We start from the raw sequence: 19174 nt of genomic DNA, 5'->3' as shown, positions 1-19174 counted from the left end.
GACTCCAAAGTGTTACTAAATAAATCTTATTTCTATTGCTGTGCATTTCTACTGAATCGATTCTGATCATTGATGTGGTTAGGAAAAGTTGCTGCTGCTGACTGCAAAATTCAACTTACCCATATATGCAATAAACTTCAAAAATAAACTGACAACAGGGCCCTCACGAACGAGATCTAATCTCATACTTTTTGGCAAAAATACAGATTGAATGAGACAGTAATTCAGGAAAATAGTCATTATATATGTGAGTACTAATTAGATATGTACAAATCTTACCAGTTCTAATTTTGACCTGCTATGGAATCCGTGAAGTCACTCGCCAGTTTTATTTTTGCCAGAAGATAAAAGTTCTCCAAATTTGTTGAAAACCATTTGCTTCTTGCCTTACAACTAGTTCTTTGTCACTATAACTTCAAACCGTTGTGAAAATATCTCGCAAAACCTGCATTAAGGCGAAGCGACCATGCATGCGTCTGGGTAGATAAGGAGGCTACACTTAGGAGACAGGAGAGCACTGATTATTTAAGCAAGCGATTTCCACATTCGGAGTTCCCGTTCTGAAATCTCAGCCGAGGTAGCGACGCGAAGCGCGGCCAAGGACTTTCATGGGGCGCAGCAGCCGGGAAGGGACTTCGCGAAGGGCCAGTCGGCTGGTCTCTCTTAGGCCGCGGAGGCCCACGGTCATGAGTGGGAATGCCAACTCCCATCCTGGGAAGGAAACTTCTCGTCCAGAGACCTGCATCCCTGTCGGCACTGCATCTCCTCAGTGACCGAGCGAGTGGGACTCACTCTGCCCGACTTTAAAACTCCGAGGAGCAGCCGCCACCTGCCTGAGGCCAAGTTAATGAACCTACAGCACACAGTGAGTCTGGGCCCGGCAGGAAGGGGTGCAGAGCAGCGCCCGGGGCCCTTTCTCCCCAGCTGTCCCTGCTCTGGACCTCCCGCTCGGACGAGAAGGAGGGAAGAGCTCGCAGGGTGGCTGAGTTGGTACCTCGCGCCACCGGGGTCGGGGCGGATGGGGACGCTGGTGTAGTGGCCGCGCCGCCTCGACCCTCCCCGGGGGCGGGGCTCGAGCGTTGCCCCGCCCCACGTCCTCCCTTTCCCCGCCCCTCCCCCACGCCCTGTTCCACCCGCCCCCGCAGTAGGAAAAGGAGAGGGAGGAGGGTAGCAAAGTGCTGTTCTGTGGAAAGGGGCGGAAGGAGGGAGGGGGGGAAAAAAAAAGGAAAAGGGAACAGAAACATGGCCGTCAGCTGTCGGGGTGGCCGTGCCGCGGGCAGCTCCTAGGCGACCCGCTGCCCTCACGGCCGACCTCCGGTTAGTTGAGGCACTCGCGCGAGGCAGCGCTCCCGGACGTTACCCCTCGCTTCATGCGGCGCCCCTCGAGACCCAGCCCGTGAGGCGGCGCAGGCGCAGAGCGGGTCGTGGTGGCTGCGGCGGCCGCCGCGGGTGCAAGTCCCCCGCCCGGCCCTGTCGAGGGCGCCCAGGCCGCGAAGCCGGCGCTTTCATGCTCCGGAAAGGGACTGTGCTCGGGTGGCGCTGAAGCGGGCGGCAGGTGAGTCTGCAGCGGAGGGCCTTTCGCGGAGGAACCCTGCGCCGCGCTTCCGCCGGGCCCGCGCTCCCAGGCTGGGAGGGCGCTAGGCAGGTAGCAAATCGAAGGTGCAGAGGTCGGATGGCCGGCCTGCGGGGGGTCGCCGAGGAGGCGGAGAGTGGCCTGGCTGGCATTCCCGGCCTAGTTTCCCCGCGGTTTCCGGGGGCGGGGAGTCTCTGGAGCCTGCGGGGTGTGATGGGGGTGAGGCTGTGCCAGGAGGGGCCTCCCGGTGCCGCCGCTCGGGCTCCTGCGAACCACTTGCGTGGAAGCTCGAGGAGTCTGAGCCCTGGGGACCGCCGGGCGACGGCCGCCTGGGTGGGGGCAGGGTAGGGAGGGGGCGGCGATCGGGAGTTCCCGGGGAGGGTGGGTTGGGGCGGACTGGCGGGGAGCTAGGGGTCCTCCAGAAGGGTTGCGCGCAGGACAGAGTGGGGAAGAACTGGGGATCCGTGCAGGTGTCGCAGGTGAAGTGAGAACATTTTCTCCTCTGCCTTACAGTGGCCGATCCTCAGGGCTTCGTCATTGGGGATGACTTTTAGGAAGGCAGGTTCCATTCAACTCTGAGTGACCAAAACAAAACTAATGAGCCCCTAGTGCTGACTCCTGTAAAGAGCTGTAACTTTTCTGCATTGAGAATGCTGTCATATTTTGTTCCTCCTTTTTTCTGCTTCACAGACTTTCCCCTCCCAAAGACCGTACCTCATCATGACAAACAAGGAATGACCCAGTTTTTAAATAGTAACCCCCTTTCCCCCATTTGTTTGTTTCACACGGAAAAATTTTCGGTAGTTACCGCAGTTACTTGTGCAAGGGTGAATTGAAAGTGTCATCTCCAGTAATGAACCCTCAACTCTGTGTGTTTTTGCCTCAGAGCGATTGTCAAGCATTGTAGTCTGGGAAATTAACTGCTTAATTGAAATTGCCAGCTTAATTGTATGCCAACCCGTGTTAAGGCGTTCTTCCTTGGCCCCAATTTACAATAGGAGTAGGTCTTCCTTTTCCGTCTCCCGGTTTAGAAGGTGAAGGGTATAGTAAGATAGAGGAGAATATTAGTGCTAAGGAGTTAAGTTTTCGAATATTTGATTTGAGGTGATCATGTGTATGAAGCAGCTATCTGAAATGCACAGCATTGTATGATTTTCTGTGTAACGTGATAAGAGCAAAATTAGTTGCAAAAGGAAAACATCTGTGAGTATTAAAGGATACCTTTTCTTGATCAACATAACCATAAAAAAACCCCCACTTATATTTTATTTTCTGCCCTGTTCTTTGTATGACTTAAAAAGTTGGTAAACTGCTTTCTTGGTGTGAGACTAGGAAATCAGGAATGAACTTAAATTTGTATTCACGAGGAAGCCTCTCACGCAGGCGTGCATGACTCATTTTTTTTAGTAATCGCAAACTCAATTCACACTTTCCCCATATTGGTATCTCCTGTGGCCATTTTGCAAAATAGTTGATTGGGATTAGGGATCTGATCTTTCTTATTACTGATTTTAGTGAACTGATAATATGTCATTTGACTTTGGCCATAGTACCTCACTTAGTGTATTACTGTTTGGATTTGTTAGTTTGGATAATAGAAAATCTATGATGTTAGAAATGTTGAAGTTGTATATTGGAGTATTTTACTCTTGAATAATTTGTAAATTAGTGCATTCTGTTGTTGAGAGTAAATAATAGTATTTTGTAGTATAAACTTGAGCTGTAGTATAAACTTCAAGCTGAAGAAATTGGCAGTAGAATCTACTTCTTGTGGAGACTTTTTAAAATGCAAATCTTTTAAATTACAAGGACATGCAGTGGTGTGTAGGCTGTAACAATTCATGGTTCCAGACTTGGAAGGTTATTTGGTTGAGGTGCTCTCTATACAGAAACATGTTAAGTATCTGCAGTAAAAGCAAATTTGTAGCAATACACAGGGATTTGGCATGATACATAATAACCGAACAAGGCACCTTTGCTCTTTATATGATCTGCCAGTTAAGACCAAAACATTTTGTATTTTCTTTGGAGTTTCTTGTCTAGACAAATATTGATTTTTCATTGGCTTTGCTGCTCAGTTTGAAAATTAGGTTTCAGTCTTATCCTTGCAACTTAGGTGCAGGTTGTATAGTAAAAAAGAAAGCTGCTGAGTCAGAGGCAGGTTGTTTCATTTGGTGTTTCTCATTAGCAAAACGGAATTCCTGTTCTGATTTAAATTTCCAGTGTAATAAATATGCTCACTGAAGTTTAGATAGTAAGGACAAATAAGCTTTCATAATACATGGATAGAAATTTTATCTTCTCTATGCTGGTGCCATAATTTGTACCTCTTTCAGATTGTCAGTTTGACAGACTTGGAGTAGTGGGATGCCTTTTTGGAATTGGAGATACCTTTATAAGCGTTAAAACTTGGGGAAAGAGTTGTAAATAGTACAGCTGGTGTTTTTAAAACAGTAGGTCTTGGGCATTATTATTTGAAATTTAAAACTTTTTGTGGAAAGAAGTTAGGTACTTTATAAAATTAAATTTTTTTTCTACTTAATGTCTACATTGTATTTATCAAAGTAAGTGTAATAGAGTTATTGTGGTATTTGGAAACCTTATTGGAAAAGATAACATGATTAAAGGAAATTCAAAAGGAAAAAAATTTAATTCTCATCTTACGTTTACATTTTTTCAGTACTTTAATTTTGTTATACTTGCATAATATATTAATTGGTATAAAATACTAATCCTTTCTATATACTTGTTTATAATTTTGTGGTTAAACTTCACATAATTATCTTTCTAAACATACGTGTTTTCCCTAGTGCTGCATGTTACTATTATTTTGTGGTTGTGTAGTAGTTTTACTCCAAAGTTTTACTGCTACAGTTTATTTAACCATTTTCCTATTTTGACATGTTAGTAATTCCACTTTTTTACTCTCAAAATCATGCTATAATGAAATCACTTTGCTAATATGATAGTCCAAACCAAATTACTTTTTAGATTTTTGAAAAAGTAAACATTATTTGAACTCCTTCCTTTGCAGTGGATCATTAAGGCTCCTATAAATATAGTATTTAATTGAGAACTGAATTAGAGCAGAGTGAAAAACTGTAGATGTGCATATGTGACTTGAATTCATTGAGTAGGAATCAAACTATAAATTCATAATTCTTCCTGTTACTGACTTGCTACAAGTTTCAGTTTATTAATTTTACTTGTACAATATAAAAGTAATATTCTTAAAAAATTTTTTAATTCTTATAGTAATATTGTGAGGCATAGTGTTTCTAAGCACACCTTATTTCAACCAAACCTTATATATACAAATCTAGATTTATAATCATTTGACCTACAGAAAAGTCATAAGATTTTAAAATCTCTGAAATATTTTAAAGGATTCTTTGAATCTGGTTTTTTTTTTTTTACTGTGTATGTGCAATTCATTTATAGCTTAATTAAAGATGCTTAACTACTAAAAGCATAAATGTTATGAGTACCTTTTTAATTATGGCTTAAGAAAAGCATCCCTTAAGTAAGTACTATGCTATCAGCTAGGGATAAAAAGATAACTAACAAACTGTCTGAATATTGAAATCTAGTAGGACAAACAGTCTTATAAAAAAGCATCATAATTACAACATGACAAATTCAAACTAGACCAAACGATGCTATAAGAGCAGAGGGAAATAACCTAACTGTGTTTTGTGTGGTTAGAGATGGTTTACATAGGAGACATTTGATTTAAAACTCAAAGAATGATGTGAAAAGGCACAAAGTAATGAAAGAATGTAGTAGGTTTTATTACAATGCAAGTAATTTAGTATTTGGACGCAGGTAGTTTTGAAGGGAAGTGGGGGCGGGGGGGTTAGTAAGCTGGAGGACTAAGTGGGGCTAGCTATGTCATGAAAGGTCTGAAGAGTCAAATAAGAAATTAAGACCATACATTGAGAGGAACAGGGAGCCTTTTAATGATTTTAACCTGTTAAATATTTTGACTTTATTGTGAAGGATGGATTGGGAGAGCTGCTTGAGGGGGGCTGCAGGTTCATCAACTAGAAAAGTTTGAAGGCATCTAGGTGAGAATTGAGCACAGCAGTAGTAGGGATGGGAAAAAAAAATGGACAGAATTGAGAAATATTATATAATACAAACATTTTCTTGTCTCTTTAGCTTTAGCTTCTGCTTGCCCATTGTGCACCTGTGACACCAGCCGACTTTCAGGTTCTTTCACTTAGAGCCTTACATATACCATTCATTTACATGTTGCCTTTTCTGAGAGGTCTTTTCCTGATCACGCTGTCTGGTTAGGGAGATCAGTTACTACCATGGCATCTTTTTATTTTATTCTGTAGAACTTCCTCCTTCCTTCCGTCCCCCCTCCTCTTCTTCCCTCCCTTTCCTTACTAGTTTGGAAGTTATATGCAACCTGACTCTTTATTTTTTCTAAATGTGGGTCTATTTCTGGTCTCTTTTTTTTCTGTTCCATTAGTCTGTGTCTATCCTTATACCAGTGTTACTTTGTCTTAATTATATTTCTTTATAGCAAATCTTGGAATTAGAAAGTGTTTGTCTTCCAACATCTTTATTTTTTTCAAAATTGTTTTGGTTATTTTACATCTGTAGCATTTTCAATAAATTGTAGACTAAGCTTGTCAATTTCTACAAAAAGCATATTGGGAGAATTGATGTCTCACTAATACTCAGTCTTCTGATACTTTATCGTAACATATCTCTCTGTTTATTTGGGTCTTTTTAGTTTTTTCTGCGGCTTTTTATTTTATAGGTCTTGTACATATTTTGTGTAATTTATCCCTATTTCATGTGTTTTGATACTGTCTTTTGTTGATGATACTATGTTTAAGTTTTCTTTTTCCAATTGTTAAAAATACAGTTGGTTCTTTTGCATATTGACTTTGTATTCTTTTGTCTTATTAAATTCAATTTTTACTTCTAGCTCTTATGTAGATTCTCTAGGATTTTCTTCATACACAATTGTAATGTCTACAGAGAAAGCCAGTTTTGCTTCTTCATTTCAAATCATTAAACCTTTTCCTTTTTCTTGCCTCATTGCTACTAGCTAGATTAGTGCTATTCGTTAGAAATATAATGAGTCACATATGTAATTTAAAATTTTTTAGTAGCCCCATACTAAGAAGTAGCAAGTGACACTAAATTTAATACATTTATTGGGCTGGCCGAGTGGCACCGTTGGTTAAGAGCTGGCCTGTGACGCCTGAGGGCCCCGGTTGGGATCCCACATATGAGGGCCAGTGACACTGCCCTCTACAGCTAAGATGCTGAACAACAGCTCAACCTGCTTATTCTGTCACAGTTCTGGAAACTACCGTAGAAGCGTGAAATCAAGGTGTCAGCAGGGACATGCTCCCTTTGAAGACTGTAGGAAAGAACCCTTCCTTGGTTTTTAGGTGGTTGCGGACAATCCTTAGATTTCACCTGAGTTGTTGAATTTATTGGCATGAAAGTATTTATAATATTCCCTTTGTTTTTTTAATGTCTAAAGGATCTGCAGTGATATATCTTCTTTCATTCCTCATATTAGTAATTCTTATCTCACTTTTTTCTTGACTTAGAGGTATTGGTTTCTATTGCTATTGTTTGTCCATTTTCTGTTTCATTTATTTCTGTTCTTTTTATTTTTTTCATCTTCTTTCTCTTGCTTTAGTATGCTTTTTCTAACATTTTAAGGTGGGCACTTAGATCATAGATTTAAAACTTCCCTCTTTTTTGGTATAAGTACTTAAAACTATAAATTTTCTTCTGAACACTGTTTTAGCTGTACCCCACAAGTTGATTTCTGTTATTTTCATTCAGTTTAAAATATTTTCTAATTTCGCTTGTGATTTTTTTCTTTGATCCATGGATTATTTAGAAGAGTGTTGTTTAATTTCTAAATACTTGGAGAATCTTATAAGCTATCTTTCTTTTACTGATTCCAAATTTAATTCCATTGTGGCCAGAGAACATGTTGTGTTTAATTTAAATCGTTTTAAATGTATCCAGACATGTTTTATGGGCCAGTATATGGTATATCTTGGTGAATTTTCTATGTGCACTTGAAAAGAGTTTCTATTTTGCCGTTGTTGGGGAAAGTGTTCTATAAATATAAAAATGTCAAGTTAGTTGATAGTGTTCTTCCAATTTTATGTATTCTGATTTTCTTTATATTCTATGAATTATTGAGTGAGGAGTGTTGAACTCTCTTTAATTGTGTATCTGTTTATCCCCTCCCTTCTTCATTGTTTATATTTATTCACCTTAAGTAACAGACTAGTTGAGTGACATGTTTATTTCCCCTTTTAATGTTGTCAGTTTTTGCTTCATATACATTGATGCTTTCTTATTAGACATATACATGTTTAGGATTGTTATGCCTTGATAAATTAATAACTTTTATTGTTATTATGAAATGTTTCTCTTTATCCCATCTCTGAAGTCTTCCTTTGCTTATTAATATGTCCAGCCTAGTTTTCTTAGGATTACAATTTACACATTATATCTTTTCTATCCTTGTACCTTTTTGAAAGTAGACTATATATTTTTAGAACAGTCTCAGATATGCAGAAAAACTAAGAGGCTATTAGAGTTCCCCATACCCCAAACCCAGTTTATTCTATTATTAACATCTGTTAACATCTTATATTAGTATGGTACATTTGTTACCATAGTAATTAATGAAACAATGTTGATACATTATTATTAACTAAAGTCTATAGTTTTTTCAGATTTCCTTGGTTTTTACCCAATGACTTTTCTCTGTTCCAGGATCCTACCCAGATATGGTATTACCTTTAGTTGTGTTTCCTTAGGCTATTGGGTGTGACAGTCTCTCAGACTTTCCTTACTTTTGATGACTATGACAGTTTTGAGGAGTATGATCAGGCATTTTGTAGGATGTCTCTCCCTCTGTTGGAATTTTTTTGATGTTTTCCTTAAGATTAGATTGGGGTTATGGGTTTTTGTGAGGATCACAGAGGTAAAGTGCCATTTTCATCACATCGTATCCAGGGTATACATACAATCATAATGATTTATGACTTTGATAGTGATCTTGATTACCTAGCTGAGGTGTAGTGTTTGTCATATTTCTCCACTGTAAAGTTATTCTCCTCTTCCTCCTTTGTATTCCATTCTGTACTCTGGAAGGAAGTCACTAAGCTCATCCCACACTTAAGGAGTAGGAAGTTATACGTCCTCCTTGAGGGCAGAGTAGCTATCTAAGTTATTTGGAATTATTTTGCATGGGAGATTTGTCTCTTTCCATTTATTTATTCATTCATTCATATCACTAATTTATATCAGTATTGACATGGATATTTATTTCATACTTTCAGCTATAATACAATACTACTTCACTCAAATTATTTCAGCCTTGGCTATTGGGAGCTCTTTTAGTTTGTCCTGTGTTCCTTTGACAGACACCCATCAGTGTGGGTTTGTTTGCTCATGTTTTGAGCACTTACTTTCTGGCACTAAAAAAATGTTCTACACTCATTTTGTATATTTCCTGGCCCAGTCCTATAATCACCGATTTTTTCAAGAAGCCTTGGTTCCTTTTAGTGGAGAGTGGCATTAGAAATGATCTATATGCTTGGTGGGATGATTACTACTGGGGTGTCATTGCTTCTGGGCCTTCTCAGCTGACTGTACAAGGAAATATACTGATGTATTTTAACCTGTTATATACATATGCTTGTAAATTTTTCTCTATGTAACATCTATATTTACATTAAGCTAAATAAGAATTCACACTGAGTCTTCAATCTTAATCCATTACTATCTGGATCATCCTAGCCTTCTCCCGACCATATCTGTAAATTCCTATTCCGACAGTGGGAAGTCTGGCTCCCACCATCCATCATCCATTTATGTAATTATTCAATTTTAATATATATATTATATATATATATATATATATATATATATATATATCAGTGTCAGAATTGTTAACTCATACCCCTGTGGGAAACAATTTTATCAACTAGAGTGCCTATTTACAGGTCCTTTTGACTTTAGTTTTACAGACTCTGCTCATTTCTAACGTTACTTTGGTCAACATCTTTTCCCTCCCACCCCCTTCAGTGAGGTTGTTTCATACATTTGTAATAGTCATACAGTTATGTTCTCTTGATCTCCACATCCCTTCAGGGGATCCCCTGAAACTCCTCAATGTTTTTTAAAAAATTCTGCATGCATTAAAGCTGTAAAGTTCTATGAATTTTGACAAAGCATAATGTCATGTATCCACCATTCCAGTATCATACAGAATAGTTTTACCTCTGTAAAAAATCCCCTGTACTTCAACTCTGACACTCTTGTGCCTCACCACATTCCAGGGCTTTGTGGTGAGGCACAGAGTGTACCACCAATGTCTTTTGTACTGATTTTGTAGGTTTGCCTTTTCTAGAATGTCATATAAATGAAATCATATAGTATGTAGCCTTTTCAGACTGGCTTCTTTCACTTTGCAATATGCATTTAAGGATCCTCCACATTTTTTCCTGGCTGGATAGCTCATTTCTTTTTATCACTGACTCATCCATTGTTTGTTTACCCATTCACCTATCGAAGAACATCTTTTTTGCTTCCAGTTGTTGGTGATTATGAATCAAGCTCCTTTAAACATTATGTGCAGGTTTTTTTTTTTTTTTTTTTTTTTTTTTTTTTTTTTTTNCGGGCTGACTCGAACCGCTGTTGCTCAGAGCTCAAACTCTTGAGCGAGCTCTTAACCAACTGAGCCACTCAGCCGGCCCTTGCAGGTTTTGCATGGACGTAAGTTTTAAAATCAATTGAGTAAACACCTAGGAAAATGATTGCTGGATCATATAGTAAGCTCATGTTTAGCTCTGAAAGAAACATTAAACTGTCTTCCAAAGTGGCTGTTCCCTTTTGCATTCCCATCAGCAATGAATGAAAGTTCCTATTCTGCATCCTTCATCAGCATTGGGTATTGTCAGTTTTTGAAGAATTTTAGCCATTCTAATAGGTGTGTATTGGTATCTCATTATTTCAGTTTGCATGACTAATGATGTTGAGTAGTTTTTCACATACATATTTACATATTTGCCATATATATCTATGTATCTCCTTTGGTGAGATATATGTTCAGATATCTTGCTAATTTCTCAATTGAGTTGTTTCCATACTCTTGAGTTCAAAGAGTTTTTTGTATATTTTGGATATCAGATACATGTTTTGCAAATACTTTCTCAAACTTTGTGGTTTGTCTTTTGTGGCTTGTCTTAATGTCTTTCAGAGAACAGAAGTTTTTAATAAAGTCTACCTTATCAATTTTTTCTTTCATGGATTTTGCTTTTGGTGGTGTATCTAAAAACTCATTGCCCAACCCAAAATTAGATAGATTTTTCTCCTATATTTTCTTCTATAATAGAAGTTTTTTGTTTTTTTTGTGTTTTTTTTTTTTTTAATTGGGAACAGAATATTTTTCCAGGACTCAGGACCCATCAGCTCCAAATCAAGTAGTTGTCTCAATCTAGTTGTGGAGGGCACACCTCAGTGGCCCATGTAGGGATCGAACTGGCAACCTTCATGTTATGAGCACTGGATTCTAATCACCTGAGCTAACCCGCTGCCCCTATAATAGATGTTTTGTAGTATTGTGTTTTATATTTACAGGTCTGTGATCCATTTTGAATTACTTTTTGTGGAAGGTATAAGGCCCCAGTCTAAAGTGTGTGTGTGTGTGTGTGTGTGTATGTGTTTGGGTATCCAATTTTCCACCACTATTTATTGAAAGACTACCCTTTCTCAGTTGAACTGCCTTTGCTCTTTTGTCAAAGGTCAGTCATTTTTTTTACACAAGGAATTTTTATCTGTTGTGTAAAGGGAGGGTTATCTGGCTCCCCAGGACATTCTGGGCTCCATTAAGACTGTCCATTTCACAATTCTAGTTCCAGTTCCTAGTGATTAAAAGAGCTCCAAAGGCCTATGATTGTGGGCACTTATGAGGACCACACAGCCGCTGGCTCCAGCTAAACCCCTGGTGCTGGAGCTGCGGATGTTTGCTCCCTGGTCTTAGAGCCTTACGGAGAGAAAATTCATACACCATAAAATTCACCCATTTAAAGGACAATTCAGTGGGGTTTAAAAAATTTTTTTTATTTACAGAGTTTTATAATCATCAGTGTAACCTGGTCTAGAGCATTTTCATCACCTAAGAAACCTTTTGTCCTTTAGCAGTCTCGGTCCAACCCCCCTCTCCCTATCCCAGCTCTGGGCAACCACTAATCTATTTTTTGTCTCTATAGATTTGTCTATTCTGGATATTTTATATAAACTAAATCATTCAACGTGTGCTCTTTTGTGACTGACTTTCATTTAGGATAATATTTTTGCGGTTCATTTAGGTGGTTGTATGTATTAGTATTTCATTCCTTTTAAAAAAAATTGTGGCAAATTTTATATAACAAAATTCACCATTTTAACAACTTAAAAATGTACAATTCAGTGGCATTTAATACATTCAAAATATTATGCACCTATCATCACTATCTATTTAGCTCCAGAATGTTTTTATTGCCCCAAAAGGATGGAAACCCCTTTCCCTTTATTTTTATTTTTATTTTTTTAACTTTATTGGGGAACAGAGTGTTTTTCCCAGGACCCATCAGCTCCAAGTCAAGTTGTCCTTCAGTCTTAGTTGTAGAGGGTGCAGCTCAGCTCCAAGTCCAGTTGCCATTTTCAATCTACGTAGTTGATGGGGGCGCAACCAACCATCTTGAACCAGCAACCTTGTTAAAAGCATGCGATCTAACCAACTCAGCCATGTGGCTGCTCATCGGCAGCTCAGCTGCAGCTCAGTTCAAGCTGCCATGTTCAAACTTAGTTGTGGGGGGCACAGCCCACCATCCCATGCAGGAGTCGAACTGGCAGCCTTGTTGTTTAGAGCACGTACTCTAACCAACTGAGCCATCTGCTGCCTGCCGGCAGCTCAGCAGCAGCTCAGCTCATGTCATTGTCTTCAATCTAGTTGCGGAGGACCCAGCTCACTGGCCCATGTGGGAATCGAACCGGCATCCTTGTTGCTCCGAGCTCGTATTCTTAACCAACTGAGCCACTCTGCGAGCCCTCATTTGGAATTTTTATGTAGACAGTCATGTCTGTGAATAAGGACAGTTTTATTTCTTCCTTTGCTTTATTTCTTCTTCTTCCTTTGGGTTTATTTTGCTGTTCTTTTTTTAGCTTAAGATTCAAGGTTAGGCTCTTAATTTGAGACCTTGCTTTTTTTCCCTAATAAGTGCTTATGCTGTATATTTCCCTGAAAGTACTGCTTTAACTACATTCCACAAATTTTCATATATTGTTTCTTCCTTTTCAGTTTAAAATATTTTGTAATTTCCTTAAACTTCTTGAACCACTTATTATTTAGAAGTGTATTTAATTTCCAAATGTTGGGAGATTTTTCTGTTATCTTTATGTTGTCACATTTTTTTAATTAAAAAATTATTTTTTTTTGTTAAAGATTTTCTTGGGGAATTGGAGGAGTAGAACAGTGTCGGGGTATTAGGGAAGGGGAACAGACAAGTTGCTGTCCTTTGGTTCTTCACTCTAGTTGTGGAGGACGTTGCTTCACTGGTCCATGTTGGTATTGTAATCATTGTGCTCTTCCCGGGTGGGGCAGATCGGTTGCCGGCCACTGGACAGCTGTTCACGGTGGCTCACAGCAACCCACTGCAGCCCATGCTGTCGCTGGCCACTCACGGTAGCCCAGCTCCAGGTCGAGCTGTTGTTTACCATCTTAGCTGTAGAGGGCGCAGTGTCACTGGCCCATGTGGTATCCGAAGACACACATATATTTAAAATTTTTTATTTTTGAATTATTTTAGATTTACAGAAGTGTTGAAAAGGTAGTATAGAGAGTTCTTATTCCTCTATGGCTCACATTTTATATTACCATAGTACATTTGTCAAAACTAAGACATCAATATTGTTACATTGCTATTAACTAAAATCCAGATTTTATTTTAATTTCACTAGTTTTTACATTAATGTGCCTTTTCTGTGATCCAATTCAGGGTAGCGCATTGCATTTAGTATATGTATTTTAAAATCACGAGTTCATATTGATACCTCTAACTCCATTCTAATACATAGATTCTTATTTGCCTTTTCCCATTCCATATTTATATCTCCCTTTTATCACAGCAAGAAAATTGGTTTCCAATTGTTAAGTCATACTTGTAAAATACATACAGAATAATTTCAGAATTGCTACAACCATACGACTGTAAAATGCAAGCCTTCTAAGTAAAGCTCAAGATTTCTTTTTCAGTTCTTCATGTTAAAATAAATTGTTCAAAAGTTACTTGGATTAGTTCTTCTTTCATTCCCTTTTATATAGTTATATTATCAACTTGATATATACAGTTAGGTTTATTGGCTCACATATCTTTAATGGTGAAGTTAGGTATTTAACCAGGTCAGTGATTTTTTTTTAATGGAATTTAGAAATTGTTCTTTTCTAGACTTTTAATCTTTACAGTGAGAATACTGTGGTTATGTGTTTTGTTTGCTCTTACTAGTGGTTAAGAATTTTGAATTAGTTGTGGATATTTTAAAACTTGGAGATTTACAGTAAAATCCTGATTTCTGGTTTCTCTTAAAAAGGCAAAAAGGAAGTTCTGGTTTTGCTAAGTCCTTTGGCAACAGTTGGATAGATCTGACTAGTAGTGGGTGCCTGCATTCTCTAGTTCCCACGACTCTTATATCCTGCCTGATCCCTTTAGGCATTTGTGTTTGCAACCTTTCTTTACAACCCTCCTTTACAAAACTTTCAGTGGCAGGTGCAACAGTAGAGAATTACACTGCTTTGTGTTCTGAAAAATGAACTGATTTTATCTGAAATGACTTACTTTTTCGGTTTCATAGTTTCATGACCCAGCCAGCATAACTGATGTTGATAATGCTTTCTAAATGGAATCACCAAGGACCTATTTTAAATTGCTTAAATGTAACAATAATTTTGATAAAACTGTATTTTCTTTGTGACTTCAACAAAGTTCACCATTCATTCTGCATGGTTTGAAACATCAAGGAACACAAGATAGTTTTAAAGATTTAAAAAGTCTTTTTGTTATAGTGAGAAGAATTATGTATACTACATTTAACCTTGTAGGTTGAAGTTTATCACATTTTGTTGATGCCAACAGCATTTATTTATTAAAATGTAAGCCATTCTAAAGAGTAAAGTGAAATGAAATTGATTCTGAAAGATTATATTAGCTATAGTTGTAAAAAGAAATTTAATTGTTAAACTATATACCTAAGTTTTTACAAATATTTTCATTTTTTTCAAAAGCTCTTGTTAATACAGACTAATTTTTACCAGAGATAAACAAAGTCATTTCATAATGATAAAGGGGTCAGTCAATCAAAAGAACAAAATAATTCTAAATGTTTATGCCCTTAATGACAGAGCTTCAAAATACATGAAGCAAAAACTGATAGAACTGAAAGGAGAAATAGACAAATCTACAATTATAGCCAGAGATTTCAATACCACTCTCTTAATAATTGGAAGAACAAGAGGACAGAACATCGGCAAGGATATAGTAGACTTGACCAATACTATTAACTTTGACCTGATTAGCATTTGTAGAGCCCTCTTTCCAACAACAGAACACATGTTCTGCTGAAGTGCACATGGTATATTTCTCAAAATAGACCATATTCTTAGTCGTAAAACTAGTCTTTGCTAAATGTAAAAGAATTCAAGTCATACACATTATATTATCTGATCACAGCGTAATTAAGTTAGACACCAACAACCAAAGATTCTCACAAAATTCCCAAGTACAAAATTTGAAACCTGAAAAACATACTTTTAAAGAAACCATGGGTAAAAGAAAGGGAAATTAAAAAGTATTTTGAACTGAATAAAAAGAAAACACAACATACCTGAATTTGTGGGATGTCACTAAAACATTTTTTTGGGGTGGGGGGTAGATTTATAGCACTAAATACCTACATTAGAAAATAAGAAAGATCTCAAATCAGTGACCTCAACTTCCACCTTAAGAAACTAGAAAAAGGGGCTGGCCGAGTGGTGCGTTGGTTAAGAGCTGGCTTGGGACGCCAGAGGGCCCCGGTTCGGATCCCACATATGAGGGCCAGTGACACTGCCCTCTACAGCTAAGATGCTGAACAACAGCTCAACCTGGAGCTGGGCTGCCGTGAGTCGCCGGCGACGGCATAGGCTGCAGCCCCTGCTGCAGTGGGTTGCCATGGGCTACCGCGTGTAGCCAGCAGCCAGCATGAGCGGCCAGCAGCCGCCGTGAGTGGCTGTCCAGAAGCTGGCGACTGATTGCCTCTCCGGGAAGAGCGCAGTGATGGTGCCAACTTGGGCCAGTGAAGCAACGTCCTCTAGTCCTGTAGACTGAAGAACAAAAGGATAGCAACTTGTCTGTTCCCCTTCCCCCAATTCCCCAATAAATAAAAATCTTTAAAAAAAAAACAAAACAAAACTACAGTTAAGTATCATTATAGACATGTTAGAATGTCTAAATTATAAATACTGGCCTTATAGAGTGTTGGAGAGGATGTGGAACAATTGAAATCCATATTCTGTGGCAGGAATGTAAAATGGTACACTCACTCTGGAAAACTATTTGGCAGATTTTTAGAACTACATACACCTACCAGGTGATCCAGCCATACCCTCTTAGAAATTTACCTAAGATAAATAAAAGCATATGCCTAGAAGGCTTGTTGTACATGGGTGTTCACGACAGCTTTAATAGCCCCAAACTGGAAATAACCCAAATGTCTATTATATAGGTGAATAAATATACATAGTGGTATATTCTACAGTGAACTACTCAGCAATAAAAAGAATGAACTTTTGATGTAAACAACATGGATGAATCTCAAAATAATTATGATGATTGAAAGAACCCAGACTATAAAGAATACATACTATATGATTCCATGTATATCAATTCTAGAAAACAATCTATAGTGACAGATCACTCATTTTCTGGTAGTAGTGGGGGGAGGAGGGATAATGAAGGGGTACAAGAAAATTTTGGGTGTTGATGGATATGTTTACTATCTATCAACACTATGGTTGTAATGATTTCATGGGTGTACACATTTTTGAAAACTTACCAAATTGTACACTTTAAATATGTGTATTTTATTGTATGTAAACTATACCTCAGTAAAGTTGTGTTTAAAAAGCACATACAATCTATGGACATATTTAAAACCTCAAAAGCTTAATTTTATTTTTAGAGATACTGAGTTTAAGATAATAGAAATCTTAACTCAAAGTTCATGTTCTCTAGGTTTCTACCATGTAATACCTATGTCTCTTAATGTGTATTTTGTATGATTTTGTCTTCTTTGGTTGTAGTTTTTTATGCTCTATCTGGTGTTTCCATATGAAGTATTTAAGTATTTCTAAACTTAGTTTACATAAAGTTTCTTACCTATAAGGGACAAACTCCTAACTGGATTGTTAAGAGATTGGTTTAATTTTATTGGTTACTATTACATTCATTTTTTTGTGTATTAGACTTTGACTAATTCACAGTGTACTCACTTCATTTGTTTAAAAGTGAAGTTTAGCTCTAGGAATTCTGTAACTTAGAATGATTTTTTAAATGGTCGAAATATTGTTCATTAAGTGCATTTTGCTCAAAGGAAAGCACCATAGTCCACCTCTGACAACTGGATTATTTTTATTGATTTATTTATCGATTTATCGATTTATTTATCTAGATATCTATCTAATCTATTTATTTAGCTGAGCCATCCTGCCACCTGTTGGCAGCTCAGCGGCAGCTCACCTTGGGCCGGGAATCAAACCGGTGACCTGGTTGCTCAGAGCTTGCACTCTTGAGCGAGCTCTTAACCAACTGAGCCACTCGGCTGGCCCCACAGTTAGATTATTTTTAACAGTGCCTCAGACACACAAAAGGATCATAGTTGCCTTACAAATGAATTGATGCTGCAAGTTTGTACTTGGTAGGAGGTAAAGGCTGACAAGGTGATACCAAAACAGTCATCTTCTGTAGAATGAGAACAATTTGATTATAAATCCAACTGGGAAGTGTGCTAGTTGATCACTGTTAACTCAGGAGTATTTTAATTTAAGTGAGTCAAGATGAAGTATTTTATTTAATTGATGTCTTCTTTGTTTTTCCTTTTTTTAGGAAATATAATAGCAGCCATGATAGAAGACAAAGGGCCAAGAGTGACGGACTACTTTGTCGTGGCAGGTCTCACCGACACATCTACTCTATTGGATCAAGAATTAAATCGTTTAGATACTAAGTCAACTGGACCTAAAGCTCCAATTACAGACATTGCAGTTATTAACAAATCAGCTGGGGAAACAGTACCTGAAGGTTACACCTGTGTTGAAGCCACTCCGTCAGCTCTCCAAGCAAACTTGAACTATGGAAGTCTGAAAAGCCCAGAACTGTTCCTCTGTTATAAGAGAGGGAGAGATAAACCACCCCTTACTGACATTGGGTACGGTGACTTATTTTCTTTTGCTATAGTGAAGGGAATAAAACTTAAAGGTACATGGGAATAGAAATTTGAAATCCTTGATAGTTCTGTTATTGTTTGTTACTTCAGGTTCAAGTATTAGAAGATATTACATATCTCTGTCTACCCTTACTGAATTTCTTTGCATTGTGCTTGAATCATTGGATCAGTTCCTTTCAAGGTATTAGAACCTGAAATGTGATTCCATTTCTGTTGTAATTGTCAGATAAGCTTATTAATTAAACATAAAAGAACAAGAAGCTACAATAAAAGACAGTAGATTTTAAGGAGCTACTTGGGTTATGTGATGAGATTTTTCGAAGCCTCAAATTTATTTAACAAAGTAGCATCCCTGTTTTAAAAAATATAATTGTGCTGTGTGGTTTATAGTGCCAGGAGGAGGGTATTTACACTTTAGAAGGAGTGTAGTTGTTATGAGGTATTTAGTATCTAGTCCACAGCCAATGAAAAATATTATTTGTGAAAATCTTTTTTCCAAAGATGTCTACATTGATTCTTCTGTAAAGAAGATGTGCTTTTAGAATATCTATAATACTTTACCATATACACATGTCATATATTAAGCTGTTCTGTTTATTACAGTTACCATCAGTCAGTAAAAACATATAGATACTTGAGAGCATCTTAGGAAGTATTTGGGATCAGCTTGTTCATTTATGCTAAACATGCCGTTGGAATTTTCATGGGGATTGCATTTAATCCGTAGATCTATTTGGGGAGCATTGCCATCTTTACAATATTAAATCTTCCGACCTATGAGCATCTCATGAGATGTCTTCCCATTTAGTTAGGTGTTCTTTAATTCTTTTCAGCAATGTTTTGTGGCTGTTAGTGTACAAGTCTTTTACCTCCTTGATTAATTTTATTCCTAAGTATTTCATTGTTTTGGATTCTTTTATAAATTGGGATTTTCTTAATTTTTTTTTGGATTGTTCATTGCTGGTATATAGAAACACAGCTGAATTTTAACTTTATGTGTTAATCTTATACCGTGCAACTTTGCTGAATTTATTAGCTCTAATAGTTTTCATGTACCGTATTTCCCCATGTATAAGA

At 37.7% G+C, this 19174-nt stretch overlaps 1 protein-coding gene across 1 annotated transcript in view; it reads left to right on the top strand.

Annotated features, from left to right (window-relative positions):
• The first annotated feature begins 1195 nt into the window (after nt 1-1195).
• The window catches only part of DENND4C (DENN domain containing 4C), a 92197-nt gene continuing 74218 nt past the window's right edge, over nt 1196-19174 (top strand). The window contains exons 1-2 of the mRNA XM_019659066.1: nt 1196-1555; nt 17758-18079. Coding sequence (XP_019514611.1) covers nt 17775-18079 — 305 coding nt within the window. The 5' untranslated portion in view covers nt 1196-1555; nt 17758-17774. The remainder of the gene's footprint in view (nt 1556-17757; nt 18080-19174) is intronic.

This window comes from Hipposideros armiger, unplaced genomic scaffold, assembly GCF_001890085.2.
Source record: "Hipposideros armiger isolate ML-2016 unplaced genomic scaffold, ASM189008v1 scaffold_294, whole genome shotgun sequence".
NCBI lineage: Eukaryota > Metazoa > Chordata > Mammalia > Chiroptera > Hipposideridae > Hipposideros > Hipposideros armiger.
Note: the sequence above shows the minus strand (reverse complement) of the source record. Positions and strands in the feature narration are given on the sequence as shown.